The sequence below is a fragment of the Sphaerodactylus townsendi genome, linkage group LG02, assembly GCF_021028975.2.
Source record: "Sphaerodactylus townsendi isolate TG3544 linkage group LG02, MPM_Stown_v2.3, whole genome shotgun sequence".
In the NCBI taxonomy this organism is placed as follows: domain Eukaryota; kingdom Metazoa; phylum Chordata; class Lepidosauria; order Squamata; family Sphaerodactylidae; genus Sphaerodactylus; species Sphaerodactylus townsendi.
The window spans coordinates 15921670-15945007 of record NC_059426.1 but is presented as its reverse complement, the minus strand read 5'-3'; the positions used below and the strand labels follow the sequence as shown (position 1 = coordinate 15945007).

General features: G+C 42.6%; 1 protein-coding gene across 5 annotated transcripts in view; it reads left to right on the top strand.

Annotated features, from left to right (window-relative positions):
• CREB1 (cAMP responsive element binding protein 1) overlaps window positions 1–23338 on the top strand; it is a 48521-nt gene that overhangs the window by 5573 nt on the left and 19610 nt on the right. For 2 of the 5 annotated variants that reach the window (XM_048487011.1, XM_048487006.1), the window contains exons 2-4: window positions 14542–14596; window positions 17347–17468; window positions 19775–19921. In XM_048487011.1, the coding sequence (XP_048342968.1) occupies window positions 17355–17468; window positions 19775–19921 (261 nt within the window). In that variant the 5' untranslated portion in view covers window positions 14542–14596; window positions 17347–17354. The other 3 variants (XM_048487009.1, XM_048487010.1, XM_048487007.1) reach the window with 3 other exon arrangements.

Below are 23338 nucleotides of genomic sequence, written 5' to 3'. Positions count from 1 at the left end.
CTGACTCTTATCTGGGGAACTGGCTTTGTTTCCCCACTCCACACAAAGCCTGCTGGGTGACCTTGAGCTAGTCAAAGTTCTCTCAGAACTCTCAGCCCCACCCACCTCACAAGGTGTCTGTTGTGGGGAGAGGAAGGGAAGGAGTTTGTAAGCTGTCATGTTTTTGCTGCCTGCAGAGGTAGCAACCCTCCAGTAAAATGCGAGTTGGTAATCCCATTGTTGGCATCCCTTTAAAATGCTACACATCATTAATTTAGCTCCCATTTCAATGTTATGTCATAGGTTGTAATGATGTGTGACTTTTACCCGCCAGCTTTATATTGTTGCCCACTGGGGGTGAGGGGTGCTCTGTAACCTTTACAGTAAACAATCCTGTAAAGTTTTATTAAGGTTTTGCAAGAAAAATATGAAACCTGTAAAGGATAGCTTTTCATTTATCTTTTTTTTCTCTTTTTGCTAACTGTGCGAAATTTTCTCTCCTAGATGTGGTGCAGAGACCAATACTGAGCTTTCCCCTCTTCCTTGGTTGACTTAGTAACTTGAACAATATTACTTTGCTGTTTTATCGGTATAATGATGGAAAAGTCTAAGAAGACACACACACACACACACACACACACACACACACACAGGTCTAAGAAGTCTCTGTCACACACAAACACACGGTCCCCTGGCCTAAAGGATGCAATCTCAATCATGCTGATTTGGCACATTCCACTACACTTAATGCAGCCTTCTTCCAAATACATGGGCTTGTAGCATACCTTGATTTTAGTAAAGCTTTTGACAAAGTGCCCCATAATATTCTCGCAGATAAGCTAGTGAAATGTGGACTAGACAATGCTATTAATAGATGGATTTGTAATGGTTGACTGACCGAACTCAAAGGGTGCTCATCAATGGCTCTTCTTCATCCTGGAGAAAAGTGACTAGTGGAGTGCCATAGGGTTCTGTCCTAAGCCCAGTGCTAGTCAATTTTTTATCAACGACTTGGATGATGGAATAGAGGGCATGCTAATCAAATTTGCAGATGACACCAAAATAGGTGGGGTAGCTAATACCCCAGAGGGCAAAGTCAGAATTCAAAATGACCTGGACAAATTAGAGAGCTGGCCCAAAACAAACAAAATGAATTTCAACATAGATAAATGTAAGATACTACAATTAGGCAATAAAAATTAAATGCACAGATACAGGATGGGTGACCCCTGGCTTGACAACATTACATGTTAAAGGGATCTGGGAGTCTTAGTAGACCACAAACTGAACATGAGTCAGCCGTGTGATGCGGCAGCCAAGAAAGCCAATGCAATTTTGGACTGTATCAATAGGAGTATACTGTCAAGATTGAGGGATATAATTGTACCTTTCTATTCTGCATTGGTTAGACCTCTCCTGGAATATTGTGTACAGTTCTAGGCACCGCAGTTCAAGAAGGATATTGACAAGCTAGAACGGGTCCAAAGGAGGACAACCAAAATGGTAAAAGGTCTGGAATCCATGCCCTATGACCATGGTCGCGAACCTTTGGCACTCCAGATGTTATGGACTACAATTCCCATCAGCCCCTGCCAGCATGGCCAATTGGGTGTTTAGTTTTGTGAAGAGAAGGTTAAGATATGACATGATAGCCATGTTTAGGTATTTGAAGGGATGTCATGTTGGTGAGGGAGCAAGGCTAGGACCAGGAGTAATGGGTTCAAGGAGAAGGAAAAGAGATTCCATTAAACATCAGGAAAAACTTCCTGACAGTAAGGGCTGTTCAACAGTGGAATGCACTACCTGGGAGTGTGGTGGAGTTTCCTTCTTTGGAGGTTTTTAAAGAGAGGCTGAGTGGCCATCTGTTGTGTGTCCCTACATTGCAGGGGGTTGGACTCGATGGCCCTTGGGGTCTCTTCCAACTCTATGATCCTATGATGCAGCTCAGCAGTGAAATGAATGGTAGAAGCCCTAGTTTAGAATGTGGTTGTAAGAATATTTTGTGGCCCTTCTGTGTCTGATTCAGTGTCCTGGTTGGAGGGTAGCACTTGGGGGGGAGGGGGGTTGTGTTACAGGTGACTTAACGACAACCCATTAGGATTGTCAAGGCAAGAGAGGAACATAGGCGGTTTGCCATTGCCTACCTCTGTGTCATGTCCCTGGTATCCCTTGGTGGTCTCCCATTCAGAACTGACCAAGACTGGCCCTGCTGAGCTTCTGAGATCGGGCTAGTCTGGGCTGGCAGATTAGGCCAAGGTAGAACTGCTTACCATGCATTAGCAAAGAAAATTCATACTTGTATGAGCTGGTTCCCTGAAGGCACGCTTTACCCTGTCCGTACCTGATGGATTAGGAAATAACTTCTCTGACCCAGAGGACATCTTGTGGGTGTTTCCCACGCGTTGTTAAGGGAGGCTAAGAAGTAACTTCTGGGTATATACCTGAGTAACTGAATACCTACTGTTGGATTATTTGGTCCCGCCTCCTGTTAGTAAAGACATGAAGGAATTGGGGGGCGGAAATAGAAAAATGAGAGGGGGACTCACAGGGAATTGGGGGGGAAAGCCTCATTCAGATTTTTTCTTTTAGGATGGATGAAATGCTCTTTATGGCAAGGTGTTACTCATGATGAGTAGTATGAAAACAGTTATGTAAAAAAGTCTACAGCATTATTTATTTATTTATTATTTATATTTATATACCGCCCTCCCCGAAGGCTCAGATCATTAGATAATGATCATTTCTGTGCTGACCAAAAACAAGCAACATATTTTCAAGGATATGTTTTTGTGTAAATGTAAATAATTTTGGCAACAATTAATACGCAGTAATTTGTTTAATGTAATACATTGTTAAAGATCGTTTTTAGTTGTTATCAGATTTAACGCTGTCCAGGTATGCTAGTAGTCCAACCTGTTATTCCTGTGTGTGTTCTCCCCAAGCAATACACTTTTATTTTTTACAGAATTGTTTTCTATTGTAAATTATAATTTTTCCTACTTCTCAGATGGCAAAAATCAAGGTACGTGATTTAAGATAGCAAAGGAGTGCAGCAATTTGCAACTCTCAGTTATTGGTTATATTTCCCATTCTTTCTTATAGAAAACCAAGATAAGTGTCATTTTAAATTACATTGATGTTCCAAGTAGTAAAATTGTATATGCTATGTTACAATTGATTCATTTAAAGATGTTAAACCAGGACAATAAGTGTAGGTTTGATAGGCAAATAAGTATTGCATATATTTCCATTTCCCCAAAACTTCAATTTTCCCCATCAAAAAAGGTAGTAAAACAGTTTTGCCCTGTTGCTTCAGTATTTTTGAAATTTTACATCTCAACCCATTAGGAGCCATTAGGTCTACTTCAGTTGATGTGAACATGGAAACTATTTTTCAGTAAATGTCAAATGGTACAAGCATTATACATCCTGCAGGTCAGGCAAAATTATGGCAGCTTAATCTTCCTGTCTCTGAAAATGGTTTTGCCCTTTGCTTTTCTTAGGCAGTTGGGTATTAGTAATGTTGTAGAAGCAGGCAGGCAGGCAGACAGACAGACAGACAGACAGACAGACAGACAGACAGACCCTCTTGTCAGAGAGAAAGAGTCTTGTAACTTTTATTAGCAACATTCTGGTCTTGCAGATTCTGGGTTGCTCAGAAAGCTCATAAAGAATGCATTAATATCAATTAGCTTGTTAAAATTCTATGTAGCTGAGCAATGAACAGATTTTATGGCTTTAGAAATTATTGGTATGTTTAAGCTTTCCAAAAGCTCAGAAGATACTGCAATATACTTTTTTCCAGTGTACTATACTAGGCTTTTGATGCCACAGTTTTTACTGGTTTCTTATTGGCCTGCCTCTTAGCCGTACTTTTCCTTATTTCCGAGCTGTAGTCCCAATCGGCTGTTGAGGGTTTTCCAGGCTTTTTCTCAAGAGAAACACTTCCTACCGTGACATGCCTGTGAATATGCCAGCCATAGACACAGGCAAAACTTTGGGAGCAAAAACTACCAGACCACGGCCACTCAGCCTGAAAAACCCACAACAGCCAGTGGATTCTGGCCGTGAAAACCTTCAACAATATGTTATAGCTCCAATCTGTGCTGTTCTTTTCATGTGCAGCAAGCGTGAGGGCTACAGGTTTACACTTTTCATCTTTGTTATTCATGGGGTCGTAAAACCTAAAAGGTGCATTTTTAAAAAGGGATAATTTGCAGGCTTGCAACTTTCCTGTTGCAGGCACTGAGACTTCCAAGCGTTAACTTTGGCTGTTTTGTGCCCTTATAGATTTATGTGCATTGATTCCCTGTCATTGCAGAAAGTAGATCTGGTGAGAACAAAGAATCACTTTACTTAGTGCATCTTTATTCACTCCCTTCCCTCTCCACCACTTGTCTGATTGGCCAGTTTAAAAAAGAGGGTGTGCCATCGCATTGTGATGTTTCTCTCACATTTTAAAGAACTTCTGTGTTTCATTGACTATGTACATGCACTGTAAACTGCAAACTCTTGATTTGAAGATTTTCTTTGAGAAATTTCCTATGAAATTTGATGAAATCATATTTGTATCTCGCTCATGGCTGACAGATGTTAGGAGCTATATAAATCTTTTTCATATTTTCAATGTCTTGACATCTCTTTTCCTTGGAGCTCAATGAGGAGCATTACCGGATACAACATAAACATTAAGTGCCATCCTAAACAATGGCCAAAGTTGGCGGTATGGCATCTATTGATCTGGCCCACAGATGCCAACACCATTTTAGAGAAGAATTTGGCCATTTAAAAATGGTGTGATGGTTCAGAAAATCTTGTCCCTTCACGCGTTTTTAAGTGCAAAACCAGCCTTATTTTGGCACTTGAAAAGGCACATGTGGGGAAACAAGATAACCTGGTCCCATTGCATCACAGCCCCTCAAAACATTTTTGAATGACCGAATTCTTCTCTAAGATGGCGTCAGTGTCCATGGGTTGGGCCTGCGGAGGCGGAAACTTCTATTATGATTTTTACAGTGAAATCCGGAACAGAGTTACTCCAATCTTAGTCCACTGACTTCAGTGAGCTTAGACTGGAGTAACTCTGTTCTGGATTGCACTGTTAGAAAGGTGGAATTCTGATTAGGGTTGCTTTGTCAGTTTGCTGCCTGGTTATCAGTCAAGGAGACAACTTCAGGCATAAAAAAATTATTTGTTTGTTACACCCAGAATCATGCCTAGACTGGTACTGTTACACTCTTCCATAAATGTAATTTAGATAACTCAGCTATGTATTTATAGAGGACCAAGAGGAAGCTCACCAGCATGTTGGCACCATCCCATTGTTTTCTTTAAAGGGGAACAAGCTATCTGTTCTTGTTCCCCCTTCACTTCTGCTTTTTGCTGATGTGTAGTCCTCACTCTCAAAGATCAGGGTAATAGCCAAGGTCCCCAGCTGGTATGTTGCAGGCTTGGATGCTTCTGTGGCAGACCCACATGCAGGGAATCCTTGAGCCTGCTACCTTAAACAGCAGTTTCCAAAATCCCAAGGAAAGGCTGTGTCCGGTGGCTTGAGCCCTTTTGGTTCCAAACTGGTGATTGGGAAGGTCTGTAGCTTAGCATCCCTGCCTCCTCATCTGTTCATGAGTAAGCTAACATAATTAGTTGTTGTAGACACATTCTCCCCTGAGCAGGAGGACATCTTTGTAACTTGGGTGATTCCCACCACCTTCTCAGAGAGGCAGGATGTAAAGCTTCAGCTTCCTGTCTCTGGTGGGTCGCTCCTCCTTCTTCTCAGTTTCTTTCCTGCTTCTGAGGGTCAAACCCAAGGCCAATAGCCAGGTTCCCATTGTCCTAAAAAAGATGTATGCCACCCCTGCCTACACCAACCACCAAATGCAGCTACCCTTCATTGATGCTCTAATTGCCACCTTGCAATCCAACGACCTGGTCTCTGAGGATGGGGAAGGCTCCATTAGACCGCAGGGCAGAACACCTCTCTAGGAAAACACATGAGGTCATGGCGATTAAGGCATCTTCTGCCACATCCATTGTTTCAAGAGCAAGTATCATCTGGGCCCGGAAGTTAAGAGAACTTCTTCCAGAAGAGTGCCTCCACGAGAATGCCTCCAGGATCGTAAAGGCAGCAGCCAATGCTACCTTAGACACAATTTTTTTTCTCCGCTAGAGCAATGGCCTTGTCAACTGCCATTTGAAGACTTCTGTGGTTACAGGCCTGGCCAGCAGATTTTCATTCCAATACGGTGGTGGCTGCATACCTCTTCTCGGATGGGGGAAGCTTTTCGGACCCCATTTGGACAGGATCCTTGTGGACACCAAAGATAAGGGGAAGACCATGCCATGCACTCTCTGTCAACGAGGCGCCTGGTTTCCAGCTCTTCTTTTTGCACGCTGCACTCCCTCCCCAAGTTCTGTCAGGACACTAAAAGGGACACCTGGTCCCACCAGAAATCCTCATTCAAACGCAACCCCTTTCATAGGAAATCTCCCCCTAAAGATAGTAGATCCAAGGGGGAGGGGAAGTATGAAAAAAAAGCATGACTCAAGGCTTCCTCCGGTGCGGGGGAGGCTCCTCAGGTTTCAGGAGCAATGAATTCGCTCCAACGTAGACTCCTTGACCCTAGAGCCGTGGTGGCGAATCTTTGGCACTCCAGATTTTATGGACTACAATTCCCATCAGCCCCTGCCAGCATGGCCAACTGGCTATGCTGGCAAAGGCTGATGGGAATTGTAGTCCATAACATCTGGAGTGCCAAAGGTTCGCCACCACTGCCTTAGAGGTAGTTTCCAAGTGCTATTCTATAGAGTTCCTACACACACACACACACACACACTCTTGAGGTGAGCACTGGTTTTCATTTAAAGCTTCTCAAACATCTTCTGGGGTTAATTCCCACCCTGGTTGCATGTCTTTTGGCAAAAATGCATGGAGAAATGGCTCTACAACAGGGGTGTCCAACTCTGGCGCTTCAGATGTTCATGGACTACATTTCCCACCAGCTCCTGCTGGTGGTCATGCCAGCAGGGGCTGATGGGAATTTTAGTCCGTGAACATCTGAAGTGTCAGAGTTGGACACCTCTGCTCTGCAACTTTTCCCTTGCAGGATATGGTCACCTGCACATTATTCAAGAGTGTCCCAAAGTACTAATTTATCACTTGCAGGTTTTTTTGTGTAATTAAAAAACAACTGGGGTATGAAATAACACTAGAAATCTACCCTTCGGGGGTAGGGCAGTCTAATAAATTGAATTAGCAATTATTAATGGCATATTTTTTATTCAAAATTTGTGTATGTTTGTTAGTTGCCCAATACCCTGTGTCCAAAGTGTAGTTTTTGTTTCACATTGAAAATGAAAATTGTAACTTGAGAAAGGAATATAGCTGGTGTGAGTTATTCAGTTTCCAGTGGAGGAAGGACAGATATGCTCACATGAAAGTGGATTTTCAACATTTTGGATTTTCTAAGACACAAAACATACGTTGCTACTGACATTTTTGTCTTTGTGGGAACTTTTCTACCCCAAAATTTATTAGAATTTGACTTGGGATATTAATATAGCCTAGAATTCAACATGTGAATGGATTTGTCAGGCTCAGTTCATATCAGTACGCATATAAACTTTGAATTGTTTGTGAAGGGCAGGAGGAACTTTGAGAGCGGTTGGGGATAGGACTGTGTAGGATTGCGGTAAAGTCCCCAATTGACAAACCACAGCAGGTGGTAAAGGGGAATGATTTTATGTCAGTTAATCAACACATGTTTCTTAATGGAAGCAACTATAAGGTACTCAATATACAAAAGGTAAAATAAGTGTAAGAGAATCCCCATTCCAATACTATCAGAATAAAATGAACTAAACCAGAAACTCATATCATGATGGTCTTGGTACTAACATCATTTGAAGGGAGTGTTGACAGGTTTATAACATTTGTCAGACAACCATCAGTATTGTGGGTCCCAGTTGACATCTGTATGGCTCTTTAAGGCTTGACAATTCCGGAGTAAAATCTCTGGAGTGTGATTCAGGTTTACTATTTTCTCAGTGCTGACTAAAACAAGCTAACCGTATAATGTGAGCAATAAAAGACCAGCATAAAAGTTCAAGCAGGCTGAACTCATCCCAGTCAACTATATAAAGTGAAAGAAAAAAAACATTTTATTTAAACAAAACAGATCAATTTATTGTCCAGTGCACTTAAAAAACAAATTAAAAACACAGGCCTTTAATTTGGTCTCTAGAATGAAATCATCAGATTAAGTAGTCCTCATTATACATTAAATAATATGAATAAACATCCACAAGTTGATGACATATAAATAAAACCACAATCACAGTAAAAAAGACCAAACACATTTCAGCCCAATGGGCCTTCTTCAGTGGTCACTGACAGACATACAGACAGACAGATCAAGAACAGTTGTTGGCATAATAAGCCAAAACAGCTGTTAATGAGAAAAGAAAACAGAAAAAAAAATAAAATCAGGAAATACAAAAAAAGATACAAAAATGTTTGGTGGGAAAAAAATGTAAACAATAACTCACTTGCCCATTTTGTATTGTCTACTTTGTAGACAGTTGGTGACGTACCAGTAATTAGAACCATAGATCTTCTTCCATGATTTCTATGCTTGCACATTAAAAAAAAAAGTATGTATGTAAATTATACAAAACAAAAATATGTCATTTATTAAGGTTATACTAACAAAAACTTAAAGAAAAAAATATAACAAATAACTAAATTACTAATGTATTGTCAAAGGCTTTCATGGCTGGAATCAACTGCTTGTTACACGTTTTCCGGGCTGTGTGGCCATGGTCTGGTAGTTTTAGCTCCTAATGTCTCGGCTGCATCTGTAGCTGGCATCTTCAGAGGCATGTCCCAGTAATTTATTTGTATTTCGTTAAATGTATACCCCCCGCCCCCCTTCCCGACCAAAGTTGGGCTCAGGGCAGTGTACAAACATATTTTAAAACAGTGTTTCTGATACATAAAATCACTAGACATGCCTATCGTTAAAAATCAACATGGGAAACAAATTCAACCTATGAGGACCACCCAGCCCCACTCAGTATACATACTTATTAAAAACTATCCAAGCACGGGCAGAGTCAGGAGAGGGCAACGCAGTGTGACAATGCATTGGTATTATAGTGAGGCCTGCTGATGGCATTGGGACATACGAGTGGGCTCAACCAAAGACTTGGCGAAACGTCTCCAGCTTGCAGGGCCTGGTGTCAGCGGGTAGAGAGTACCACCAGGCCGAAGCCAGGGCAGAAAAAGCCCTAACTCTGGTTGAGGCCAATCGCATGTCCCTGGAGCCAGGAACCACCAGGAAATTATCGGAGGATTGGAGCGTCCTCCGCTGGCAACATGGGTCATGCAGTTTCGCAGACCACTCAGGGCCTTAACGGTTATTACCAAAACTTGGAACCTGATTCAGAATTCCACTGGCAACCAGAGCAGCTGCCGAAGCACAGGTATTATATGCTCTCTCACTGATGTGCCGGAGAGAAGTCTTAGCCACTAAATTCTGGACCAATGTTAGTTTCCAAGTCAGTCTCTGGGGCAGGCCCACATAGAGCGAGTTACAGTAGTCTAGCCTGGAGGTGGCCATCACATGAATCACTGTGGCTAAGTTAGGGTGGGATAAGTAGAGAACCAGCTGTCTAGCCCGCTGAAGATGGTAAAAGGTGGTCCTTGCTGTATTTATGACTTGGACCTCCTTACAAAGGATGGACGTCAAATTCATGCCCAGACTTTTAACAGATGTGGCTGGATGTAATACCACATCACCAAATCTCAGCAGCTGGAAGCCCTCCACTGAAGCACACCGACCCAGCCAGAGGACCTCTGTCTTTAATGGATTTAGCCTCAATCTGCTGTTTTCCAACCAGCCAGACACAGCCTCCTGACAGATTTGTTTCTCTCCACACTCTGCCACAGAGAGAAACACACCTCACCATGACATTCCTCTGAAGAAGCCAACCACAGATGCAGGAAAAACTAAAACTATTAGACCATAGCCGCGAAGCCCAGAAAACCCACAACAGTCAAATATCTTACCAACCTAATTTTGGCAGTTCATTACCTGGTGGCATGTATATCACCCAGCAATTTGACAATTACCAGAAGTGATGAACTCAGGCATAGTATATAGGTGATGGAGGAGGAGGATGTAATATCACCCGAGCAGTACAGAACTGTGACCAGGGTGTTCCTTTTAATGAAAGCTGGGAATTCAGAGGCCCTGCTTAAACTATCATTGCAACACTATACAGTGTTATATCAATATTTAAGGACCTTTTTAAAAAAAATAAAAAGGAGTAACTCCAGTGTACAGAAATGTTTCTTCTTATCAGGGCAATTCCTGCTTGAGAATGTTACAAGTGCTGGAAGTTCTCTTAAGTTTTCTGCAAGGAATTCAAACGGGAGCCTTTCACATAGAGTACACACACAGATTTTCACAGTTGAATCTGAGAATCAAACGTGAATATCCTTGGGGTAGCGTTTTCCTCTACTCCTTCTTTTGTAGAATCTGTATGGAATATCAAATATCTTTTTTATTCAAAATTTGTGTATGTTTGTTAGTTTCCCAGTCAAATACATGTGTGGGTATTCATGCAAGGCAATGGGCTAGGTTCTTTTTTTCTTCAAATTTTATTTGAGTTAATATATATCTTATCTGTTTTATGCAACTTTTGCATTATGGGAATAGGCTGCAAGTAGGAACGTGGGGAGGGGGTGTCCCCTTCTGTCTCATGCCCATGCTGTGTTCAGCCTTAACTGCCCTCCTTTCTTGGTCCCTGTGCTCCACCTCAGAGAGATACCCTAGAGCCACGACGATGCCAGCCAAGAACAGTATGAGAAGGAGGAACTGAGGTCAAGAAGAGGCATAGCTCTGCAGTTGACACAGCTGTCTGTTTAATTGTGCCAGTGAAGGATCTTGGCCTGTGCCACCCTTATTCTGTTACTGCCAGAGCAAGTAGGAATCAGGAAATACACTCGGCCGCAGGCTTGGAATGCATCCCTGGTGGAGGCAGGAGCAAAATTCTGACCTCTGATAACAGACATACCATTCAAGATTTTCATGCCTGTATTCGTTTTATGACTAGCCATAAACCATGTTCTGTTGGTGCTTTTCCGAATAAACTGACATGAACCGTAATTGCACCGTTAGCAAAAGAGTCTAGCCATTTGTATGCCTCTGACTTTTCAAAAATGTAGCATAAAGGTGGAGGCTTTTAGGTGAAGAATGTAGCAGCTCATGTTAACCTGCTGTCAGTGTTATGTCCTTCCTGAAGATATTTGCAAAAGTAGCTGGGCTTGGTGAAATAAAGACCTTTCCATTGTTTGGCAAGTTGGAAGCCAGGTGGCTTTAAGGAGTTCTAAAACACATCAGGAATCTGGCGAATATAACAGCATACCGGTATTTAGTTTTGCTGGATTTAGGACTAGAATGTATAAGATTCCTTGTTCTCCACGTTTGTATTAATTGTTTGAAATCGTTTTCTTGCAGGAAGCTATGTTGAAGGTATTGGATTTGTACGTGTAATTGGTGCAGTGATTTTGAAAATTTTGGACCATAAATATTCATGCAAAAAAAACCTGGATAACATTCAGTAGTCCCTGGCAAGTATCATATTTACTTGAAAGGAAGACAACCCGGTCTGTAAGATGATCCTCCCCTCAAAAAGCTATACCCAACAAGAGTTTTATTATTGGACATAACTGTAACTTGTATTCAAAATTAAGATACACCCCTGCCCTTTTCATGATGGCATATCTGGGAAGAAACTAGCCGTGCATTTGAGTAAAAATACAGCAAGGGCTACGTTGTGATGTCATTGCAGTGTTCAAAAACATTCTGTCTTCAGAGAAAGTTTTCAAGTATATATAGAATGTGCTTTACGAATTGAACAGGTAGTTTTACTGAGGAGGAGCAGCAGTGGCGTAGGAGGTTAAGAGCTCGTGTATGTAATCTGGAGGAACCGGGTTTGATTCCCTGCTCTGCCGCCTGAGCTGTGGAGGCTTATGTGGGGAATTCAGATTAGCCTGTGCACTCCCCCACACGCCAGCTGGGTGACCTTGGGCTAGTCACAGCTTCTTGGAGCTCTCTCAGCCCCACCTACCTCACAGGGTGTTTGTTGTGAGGGGGGAAGGGCAAGGAGATTGTAAACCCCTTTGAGTCTCCTGCAGGAGAGAAAGGGGGGATCTAAATCCAAACTCTTCTTCTTCTTCTAGGTTTGGGGGTTAGGGGGAGCAATATGGGGCAAGTAGAGTAGGGAAAGGCCCGGGAGGTAGAGAACCTCAGGAGCAGGGAACCTGAAAAGAGCTGTGTAGTGAAGAACTGGGAAAGAGAAGAGGCAAGCGGAAGAGGGAGTTGACTGAGGCAAAGACAAGCAGAGGAGAAGAGGGAGCTGATGTAAAGAGCTGCTCTTCGGAACATACCACAAGGCCTGAGGCAGGAGAGTCTGAATGTTGCTGGAGTGGAGAGGAGCTGGCTAAAACTGCAGACCTGAGAGCACTTTTTGGGTAATAGGCTCCACTGAATAGACCTGTATAAGATTCCGAGTTGACTTTGGATTGTACTGTAAACGAAGTATGCAGAAGTAAGATTTGCTGAAAGCCACAGAACAAGGAAGGAGCCAGAGATAGAGCCTGGCAATGGAGGAAGGAAGTGTCCTGAGGAAAAAAATGTGTCCAAGACCTTTTAACATAGCGGGAAGGACAGGCAAGGGACACTAGAATATGGTGGACCAGAGAACCAAGCAAGGCTCCAGCATCTTCAAGGGCATAAAATTCTGCCAGCCGTGGCTCTTCCTCTCAACACAGCAGAAAAAAAAACCCCTGTGTGCTTACTAGAGGTGTAGAGGACTCAGTATATTGGGGAGGGGGGAGAAATAGTGAAGACAGCACTTTTAAAAACATTATACCTGGTTTTTCCCTAATCGGGACACAAAATGGTTTTTCACTTTGGTCTGCCCTCTCCATTTAGGAAAGCAACAGCAAACCACCTCTGTTAGTCTCTTGATCTGAAAACCCTACTGGATTGCCAGTACCATAAATTGTCTTCAACATGACAGCACTCCACCCACGCACCTCCGCCTTATCCTCACAACAACTTTCCTTGCAAAGCAGATTAGACAGAGAGACTGTAATGGGCCCAGGTTCGCTCAGTGATCTTCCACAGCAGAGAAGGGATTTCTCAAATCCAAGGCTGAAACGCTAACTGCCATGCCATGCCTGCTTTTTATTTAACTGTTGTAAGCCGCTCTGAGGACTTTATGCTGAAAAAATAAAAGCACAATATAGGACCAAATAACAAATAAACCTGTGAATGGCAGAATATCCCAAGAGTTCATTTTGCAGCAAGGGAAACCAATAGAACAACTCCACTGTTCTTTGATGCTCCAGTATTTCTTGGTATCAAGAAAAGCACAAATCCGAGACAATGGATGTTACTGTATCAGCTGCATTTTTCATAGTCAAACGCTTAGCTTTTAGTGGTGAAAAATGGCTTCTAAAACTTTTCTACTGGGGTGCTTAGTAATCTAATTATAGTTGAATGCTCTCTTTAACCTGAAATGGTCATTTTGGTCACTGAGAATTTATGCACACATTAAACAGAAAAACATGGAGATGGGGAACAACAGCAGTGCTGGAGGTCATCACCATTGGGCACATAGTCATCTAATCCAATAGCTACTATCCATCTCCTTGCCCTTCTTGCTTTCCTGGGTCTCCTAGTTCCTTCTGCAGCTGTTTAAAAAGTGGATTTTCATTTTCTAAGTTCAATAAAGTTGCCCTGTTATTGTATTTTTCCTCATCCCCCCCCCCCCCCCCAGTTCATAAACATTTGGGAACAGGATAAGTGGCATGCCTATTGCTGGAAATGTTAAAAGAAAATCTTGACATAACACCCAGCTCAGTTATTTCTACTTTCTGTCTCAGTTTGATTTCAGACTCATGAAGCCTGGTCCTTTGTCTCTTAACTACTCAAGCATGGAAGTTACTGGTTCAGCTAACACTAAAGTATCACGACCTCTAAGTTTTGGAGAAGCAAATTCCCAGGTGGCTGTAAAACTCCACTAGAAGTATGAGACGATTTAACTTGGAGTGATAGCAATAAAATAGTGGAGCTGAACATTTCCCTAATAGCAGGAGGTCTTGGTAGCCGTCATTTGGCCAAAATAGGGAACAAGACTGGCTGTTGTGGCTTTTCCAGGCAATGGAGCTGTGGTCAGGTGTTTTAGCTGTAGTCTGGTAGTTTTTGCTCCTAACGTTTCACCTGCATCTATGGTTGGAGGGCTGTGAGGTGCCTCTGAAGATGCCAACCACTGATGCGGGTGAAGCGTTAGGAGCAAAAACTACCAGACTACAGCCACACAGCCCACAAAACCCATACCAGCCAGCTGTTTCCAGCCATGGAAGCCTTTGACAATGCAATAAGAAATACGCCCTGTGGTTTAAGAAGTGTTCTATTATAAATGCACATTGTGCAATAAGAAGTCTGTTTTAATATATTTCAGGGTGTCCTTTTCTCATTAAACTTTTTTTAGAACTTGCCTTATCCAAGAATGTGTGGTATCGAAATTCAGTTCTTGAGTTACAAAGGTAAGAATGAGTGTTACATAAATAATGTATTTCTAAAGAATGACAAAGTGGTGCTGGGTTATACTAACAGATTTAATCCCCCCCCCCCCCCAAAAAAAACCCCTGTACAATAATGTTTGATTTCTTTCCATGAACAAAACTAAATTCTTATTTACATGTTCTCGTTGATCTTGACTTGTACTTTCAGTTAATTTGTTCGTAATCTTTTCTAAAACAATACATGGCCTATTTATCTGCTTATCTTTCATTTATAAACATACAACCAAAGTCTCAAAGTGGCTCATGACGTTAGTAAAAATACACTGGTTGCAACATGATTAAAAATTAGCCATCCATAAGATTGAAATCAACATGAAACCAAGTGGCAAAATTTAAAAGCCGCTTCTCCCTCCCCGCCTGTAAGCACATCTAAAAGAATAAAAAAAGGTCAGGAGAGTGGATCTAGGAAACACTTCTGCAATACAGGGGTGCTCAAAAGGTATCATTTCTGAATTTTGAAGCCTATATATGTTGGAAAAGATTTCCCTTTATCCCAGTCCCAGACAGAATAGTTGTGGAAAGATTAAATCACGCAGTTTGAATTGGGATTAATACATAAACGGCAACCAGCATTGCTCTTTCAAGACTGGCAAAGCAGTCCATAAAAATCATACTACTGTAATTTATTTATTCATACCCCACCTTTCTCCCCAATGGGGATCTAAAGCCGTGTACATCACTCTCTTCTCCATTTTATCCTTGCAACAACCCTGTGATGTGGGTTAGGTTGAGAGTATGACTGGCTGCAGGTCACCCGGGCAACTTCCATGGCACGAGTGGGAATTCGAACCTGAGTCTTCCAGATTCTAGTTCTACACTGGCCTTGGCTGGGAAAGAGCAGGGTACTAAATCTGGTAAAATACAGTGGCTTCCTGAGACCAGTTGCAATTTACAAGCTGCCTTCAAACAGAGCCCTCCGCAAAAGCCATTACAATAGCAGGCCAAGACATTACCAGGACATGATTAAGAGACCCTGTGCATGCCTCTGGTATACTTTGCACAAAGTTATATCAAAGGGAAGTATGTCCAGAAGTGCACAGAAATTTCTTCCTCAAGGATATTGGGAGAAGTGAGTATCTTTGTAAATGATGACAAGGAAATAGAATACATAAGAAGCGGCCAATGAGGTTGAGGGGGCTGGGGGGGGCGGTGTCAAGTCACAACTGACTTGCAGTGATCCTGTATGGTTTACAGGGCAAGGCTCTTTCAGAGGTGTTTTGCCATTGCCTGCCTCTACATAGCAACCCTGGGATTCTTGGCGGTCTCTCATATCCAAATACTAACTACGGGAATCACCCCAAGTCAGCTGTGATTTGATGGCACTTTTCACCACTGCCTAATGTTCAGGTCCGTTCAGAGGGACTGAGACTCAGGCTGTGTGGATGGAAGAGTGGGCGCAGTCAAGATCACATCTCTGTTGTGTTCTCATAATGCTTTGCAACCACAAGGGCTTCTTAAAGGAAAGTCATCATTTAACTGCTAAGCCCACTCCAATTAGTTATGAAATACTCAAAAGAGGAACCCATCTATTCCCTTTGATCAATCCAGTCTATAGATCAGGTCCCTTTCGACAGCAAGGTACCCCAGTTTATAGATCAGGTCCCTGTTTACAGCGTGATGAGACAAAATAGGAACAACATGGTCATTTAGACAAATAATAGAGTGTGCTAGCTGGAAAATGGTCACCTTATTTCTGCATGTAGTGTAGAGTCCTTATACAGACATGAAACATCAACTTGTTAAGCTTGTAGAAAAAACTGTTTGAGATCTATATACTGGCACAAGGAAGATATGTATTATGGAAAAATACAAGGCTTGTTTTTATTTTAAATTGCAGTCACATGGTTCATTGTTTGTATATTTGAGCATACAGTCAGATCCCCCCAAAGTAAGAGCTTTATTAACAAATGTCCTAAACAAGGCGCACATATATTTTCCATCTGGTCTCAATATGGCTTCTTTTGCCCACTTGCCATTGAAATAGGCTTTATGAAAGGCCACGGAGGTTCTGCCACCTGTTTCTCCTGCCCAAGTTGGGCTTCTCTTTATTTTATTGGGGGCAGGAGGACATTGTTATGAGACCTGATAAATCCTTCCCACTATGACTAGTGTGCAGGTTGAAATTCTATCACTAATACTAATTCAGTGTAGTTATATTGGGAGTTTTTAGCTTTCCTAAACATTACATGAAAGCTAATTTTTCTCTGGTCCTCTGTTGATAAATCATTCCATAAATATCATCACTGACATTGTTAGCTACATTTTTGTCACACTGACCCAGTAAAGCAGTTGATTATTTATGTTGCTTTTGATATTTTAAAATATTCTTTGCTCCCATGTTTCTTATACAGAATTTTAACAGATGTGTCTAGGGGGAGCAATCTTAAACACAGCTGGTACAGAGTAAAGTTCATTGATTTGGTTGGACTTGCTTCTGAGTAAGCATGTATGGTTGTGCTGTCATCGCCAGACTCCCTGATTGGTTTGTATCTCTAAATTTCTATCCTAACGTGCTTTTCTCCCAACAAGAACTGCAACAATCCCTTTGTGAAAACCAATAAACATGTAAATGGGACATTGTACCGTGAAAAAAGTTATTGGTAGCTAATTAATGAGGCGTAGTGTGCCCAGGCTATCATTGCAGTGGAACAAAAAGAGTTGTCATGAAACAGGTAAACCCGTCCTAACAATGGAAATCATTATCATTCTAGATAACTAAATGACCATGGAATCTGGAGCAGAGAATCAGCAGACTGGAGATGCAGCCGTTACAGAGGCAGAAAACCAGCAGATGACAGTACCGGCGCAGACACAAATTGCCACGTTAGCCCAGGTATCAGTTTGTACCAACTGATCTGCTGTTTCGCATTGTCCTCTAAAGTGGAAAGAAGAAGTTCCAAAGCAGGCTGTCCCGGGAGGAGGGTTAAGTGCAAGAGAATGTAAGAGCAGAGAATACGAAAATCACGCCCTAAACTGGCTATTTGATTCAACTTCTGGAGGAATCCTGGCACCTACTTTTCCGTCAACAGCAGTATCAGGCAATCTTATCGTGTTCTTTGTCAGTGTTATAATAAACTAAAGCAGGTTTATTTCATACCTCACAAGAAAAATTTTAATCAAAAGCAGTGCAAGTTAATTATTATTAACTGATTAACAGCCAATTGAAAGCTATCAGGGTTATGTAATTAATTAATGTAATTAGCTGGTAATCATCCTTACAGTTTAGAGCAGGCAAGACTCTAATCTGGAGATCTGAGTTTGATTCCCTGCTCCTCCACGTGAAGCCTGCTGGGTGACCTTGGGTCAGTCTCAGGTCTCTCGGAGCTCTCTCAGGCTGCAGGGAGGCTGGCAATAACAAACCATCTCTGGAGATCTCCTGTCTTGAAGACCCTACGAGGTTACCCTAAGTCAGCTGTGACTTTGACGGTACACACACACACACGTATTCGTTAATGACATTCTCAGTTTCTACTTCCCTTTCAAAGGGATTTTTTCTGTTTTTAAAAATGAGAAAGAAGCGTCTGTGACCTGACTGGATGACGTTGGACCAGTCACGGTTCTCTCAGAGCTCTCTCAGCTCCCCCAACCTCACAGGGCGTCTGTTGTGGGGAGAGGAAGGAAAGGAGTTTGTAACCTGCTTTGAAATTCCTTATGGTTGAGAAAAGCAGGGTATAAATCCAAACTCTCCTCTTCTTAAATGGCAACTGCCTTGTAGATCTTCTTCCTTCCTTGATTTCTCCCATACCAAAACTTTACACAGGGAAATGGTGATGGGCTAGATAGAATGATGGTCAATTGGCCAGCATGCCAGTTCAGCACTAGAACACAACTTGTGCTTGTCTGCTCCGTCTCTTCCCTGCCCTCCACCACACAGAGCACAATGGAAAAGCTTCTTGCTTTGGGAAGCCTTCAGCCAAACTCTTCTTTGCCATGATGTGTGAATCTGAGCAAACAGAAGTTTTCTTTCTTCCTGCAAACCAAATTCTAAACCACTGGTTTTTAGAATCTCCGTTTGTGAAGAGGATTCCAGTTAGCTTGGGGGCCTGTATTTGAATGTCTCATCAAGTTGGAATTTGGCTGACGGTCTCCTGCACCAAGAAACAATTTGGTCACACTGTGCGTGGGAGGGGGAAAGTGGAGGTGGGGGGAGAGCATGCAGACATGAGACATGTCTTGCCCATACCCATGATATATAAATAGGCTTATTGTGACCTCAGTCTATAGAACTGGATTGTTTTAGATATTGTTTCCCCCACTGATTTTATGCTATGGAATTTACTATGTTGTTAACTGCCCCAAGCTCCAAAGGGGAGGGGCGGTCTAGATATTATTATCATCATCATCAACAACAACAACAATACTTCAAGGAAGTCGGTGAAACTATGGATCATATACTCAACTACTGCAAGAAGATCGTCCAGACTGAGTGCAAAAAGAGACACAACTCAGCGGCCAAGATGATCCACTGGAATTTATACAAGAATTACAATATCAGGACGTCTCAAAACTGGTTAGGAACGTCATCCAGAGAAAGTCTTGGAAAACGAGAGGATCAAGATTTTGTGGGACTTTTGAATCCAGATGGACAAAGTGTTGGCACAAAGCACACCAAGCATCAAGGACAAGAAAGTGATCATCATAGACATAACAATACCTGGTAACAGCAGGGTTGATGAACAAGAGTATGAGGAGGTCACTAAATACCACAATTTGAAAATCGCGATACAGCAACTATGACACAAACCAGCTGAGGTTGTCTCAGCGGTAATTAGCACCCTGGGCACCATTCTGAAAACGCTAGGGCTAGGGCAGCACTTGAAAGGTCTTCAAATAGACAAAATCATCATCAGTCAGATTCAGAAGGCAGCCCTGCTGGGATCCGCACGAATACTATGCCGATACATTACAACATCTTAGGCCTCTGAGTGAGGCTCAAATTGTAATGAAAGGCCAACAACCAGCTAAAGAACTGGCAGCTGTGATATCAAACAAAATATAATAATAACAACAACAACAACAATTCAGTTACTGAGTGAACAGGACAGCAGCCATAAGTGATATCCTGTCTTCCTCCTGGCCCTTGTTTTGGTTGTAAGATCAGTTTTTTTGTGAGATTGAATCCGTCTTTCTCTTTCCTAGGTGTCTATGCCAGCAGCTCATGCAACATCTTCTGCTCCCACGGTGACCCTAGTACAGTTGCCTAACGGGCAGACGGTTCAAGTCCACGGCGTTATTCAGGCTGCCCAGCCATCGGTTATTCAGTCTCCGCAAGTCCAGACAGTTCAGGTACTTGTCAGAGAATTTCACAAAGCTGTGCTCTTTCATGACATGTGGAAAGCGTGGCCACACACTTGTACTCCGTGCTTCATGAGTCAACGGGTCCTTATCCACCCATACAAACAATAAAGCTTATAAGTATTCTTTTCTTTGTAGGATGATAGGAAGTCTATGCTATGTTAAGGTAAAAAGGTGATTCTAGAACTGGAGGCTTGGGGCCCAAGTCATCTCTGTTTCCATCCAACTTGAAAATGGCTTCTAATTATTTATCCCTGTCCTGCTTCTCTATTTCCATGGGTAACATAGACAGCCAGCGTGGGATAGTGGTTAAGAGCAGGTGGACTCTAATCTGGGTCTGATTCCCCACTCCTCCACCTGATTGAGGGATTCTTACCTGGTCAACTGGATTTGTTTCCCCACTCCTTCATCCCTTCTGGATGACCTTGGACTAGTTACAGTTCTCTCAGAACTCTCTCAGCCCCATCTATCTCACAAAGTGTCTGTTGTGGGGAGGGGAAGGGATAGGAATGTGTAAGCTCCTTACAGGAGAGAAAGGTGGGGTATAAATCCAAATGCTACTTCTTTGTACCTGGTGAACTGGATTTCTTTCTCCACTCCTACATTTTTTCTGGGTGACCTTGGGTTAGTCATAGTTTTTCAGAACCCCCAGTTTGTAAACTCCTTTGAGTCTCCTTACAGAAGATAAAGAAGGGACAAAAATCCAAACTCCTCCTCTTCCTCCTTTTCCTACCAAAAGTGGGGTTTCTGAGGGATCTGGCATGGAAATTGGCCTGGTTTTTCCCCAACCACAGATATAGGGGAGGACTGCTTGAAGAAAGCTGCTGAACAGCTGTTGAGTTGACCTTGTCAAAGTAACTTTTAAAAGTGTAGATATGGGAGCAGAGACGTAGCTAGGGAAAATGGAGCCCAGGACAAAATCTGAGTTTTCCGCCCCACCCACCCTGTAAGGGCCACCACCCCCACACACAACAAAATAATGATTTTTTGCACCAGGTCATCTCAAAGTCACCATCCCATTATAGAACATGCCCCAACTCGCAAAATCTGAACACACACAGGGCTCCCTAGTTTAAACAACATTGAAAGTGATGCTGGTTTTTTGGGGGGTGAGAATCCACCCTGAAACAACATCACTTTTAATATTGTTTAGACTAGAAAGCCCAGATTCTCCTTTTAAATCCACCTTAAAGGAAGAATCTGGACTCTCTAGTTTAAACAACATTAAAAGTGATGCTGTTTCAGGGTGGATTCCCCCCACCCCACCCCCCAAACAGCATCACTTACAATATTGTTTAGACAAGGAAGCCCAGATTCTCCTTTTAAATCCACCTTAAAGGGAGAATCTGGGCTCCCTAGTTTAAACAACATTGAAAATGATGCTGTTTCAGGGTAGATTCCCCACCCACCCCAAGCAACATTACTTTCAATGTTGGTTGTTGTGGGTTTTCCAGGCTGTGTGGCTGTGGTCTGGTAGATCTTGTTCCTAACGTTTTGCCTGCATCTGTGGCTGGCATCTTCAGAGGTGTGTCACAGAGAGAAGTCTGTTATACACTGTGTCCAAACTTCTCTCTGTAATACACTTCTGAAGATGCCAGCCACAGATGCAGGCGAGATGTTAGGAACAAGATCTACCAGACCACGGCCACACAGCCTGCAAAACCCACAACAACCAGTTGAATCCGGCCATGAAAGTCTTCGACAATACTTTCATTGTTTTTTTTAAATCTAGGGAGCCCAGATTCTCCCTTTAAATCCACTTTGAAGGGGGTGGATTTAAAGAGAGAACCTGGGGAAAATTTGAGGGTGCCTGTCAGGGGAGCAATGTTTAAGTTAGCAGTACCAAAATTTCAGGCTATCTTCAGGAGACTCCTTCTGATACCACCCAGGTTTGGGGAAGGATGGTTCAGGGGGTCCAAAGTTATGGATGCTCAAAAGGGTAGGTCCATCTACTATTAGCTCCCATTGGAAAAAATGGGGAATGGGGCACCCACTTTGAGGGTTCATAACTTTGGACCCCTTGAACCAAACTTTACCAAACTTGGCTGGTATCAGCAGGAGTGTCACCTGATGATAGCCTGAAATTTTGGTGCTGCTAGCCTAAAAACTGCACCCCCTGCTGGCTAACAAAGTAAAAACACTAAAAAAAATTTAAAAATACAAGCGAACCCAAATTTTTCTACGCCCCCCTCACACGTGATGAAATGGTGGGTGCCCGGGACATTTGTCCCCACATGTCCCCATGGTAGCTACACCCTTGTATGAGAGGGAATAAAAGAGTAATATTTCCTACATTCCCGCTAAATAGAATATGGTTTTATGCGATGAAAAGAATTGTTGCAAGAGTGAACTTGTCTGTTTGTATACGTGCACTTGTATTTGTCAGCATGCCAGAAATTCTGGGTGTGAGAGAAAGGGCATTTGCATGTGCGTTTGTGGGTCTGGTCCGCCAGCCAGTTCAAAATTGGGACATATTAGCCTCAAGTCTGCCACACATTTTGCCCACCATTGGTTTAGAATAAAAGGCATCTGGATGTCTTAAGGAGGTTTCAATGTTTCCTGGTTTGTTTGTTGTTTCACATGAAAACAGGAACGTTTAGGCAATGTGAGATAAATGGGGCCATTCATTTTTCAGTCACTGGGAAAGGAGGATTCAACAAACAGTAAACAGAATTCATAACTTGTTTACATGGTGGCGCAAGCAGCGTTGATTTGCAGTTTTATTTGAAATGAGAACATGTTGATACCGCTCATTTTTCTCTCCCCAAGTTTTGCGAGTCCTGCCATTTCTGTTGCCTTTGCCTTCAGTCTCTGCAGCCAGGTTCCAGATTTACCATGTTTGACAAGAGAAACCTGCTAGAGTTTGGAAACAGGGCAAAATGAACTCCTGACTCTAGTGAAACTAGATAAGGGGCTGATAATGAAACTATTTGCAACTCAGAAGGAGAAGATTAGGTGCAGGAATGCAGTAGGAATGTCGAAATATCAAATCAAGCGTTTTACAGTCCTGCAGAATATTTGTGCAACTCTTGAGGGTCTCAAACCCATGCATGTCCCCACAGGTTGTCTGCATGAAGGCAGCTGGTGGTTTTGCCAGGTTCTTCAGAAATCCACTCCTCCTGCCCCTCCCAACCACCCTTAGGAACGATGTGCCTTTTTGAATTTTGCTCACATCTAGTCTTTACATGTTAATAATCAGCAGTCTGTTGGCTCATTAAGAACCAGAAGGGGATGTGTCTCAGTAGCACAGGGGTCTGCAACCTGCGGCTCTCCAGATGTTCATGGACTACAAATCCCATCAGCCCCTGCCAGCATGGTGTAACAAACCAGTAAAGTGCAGGCAAAAGTAACCGTTCTTAGTTCTTTATTGAGCTGGCATTCTTAGTCAGATACAGACGATGCAAGATC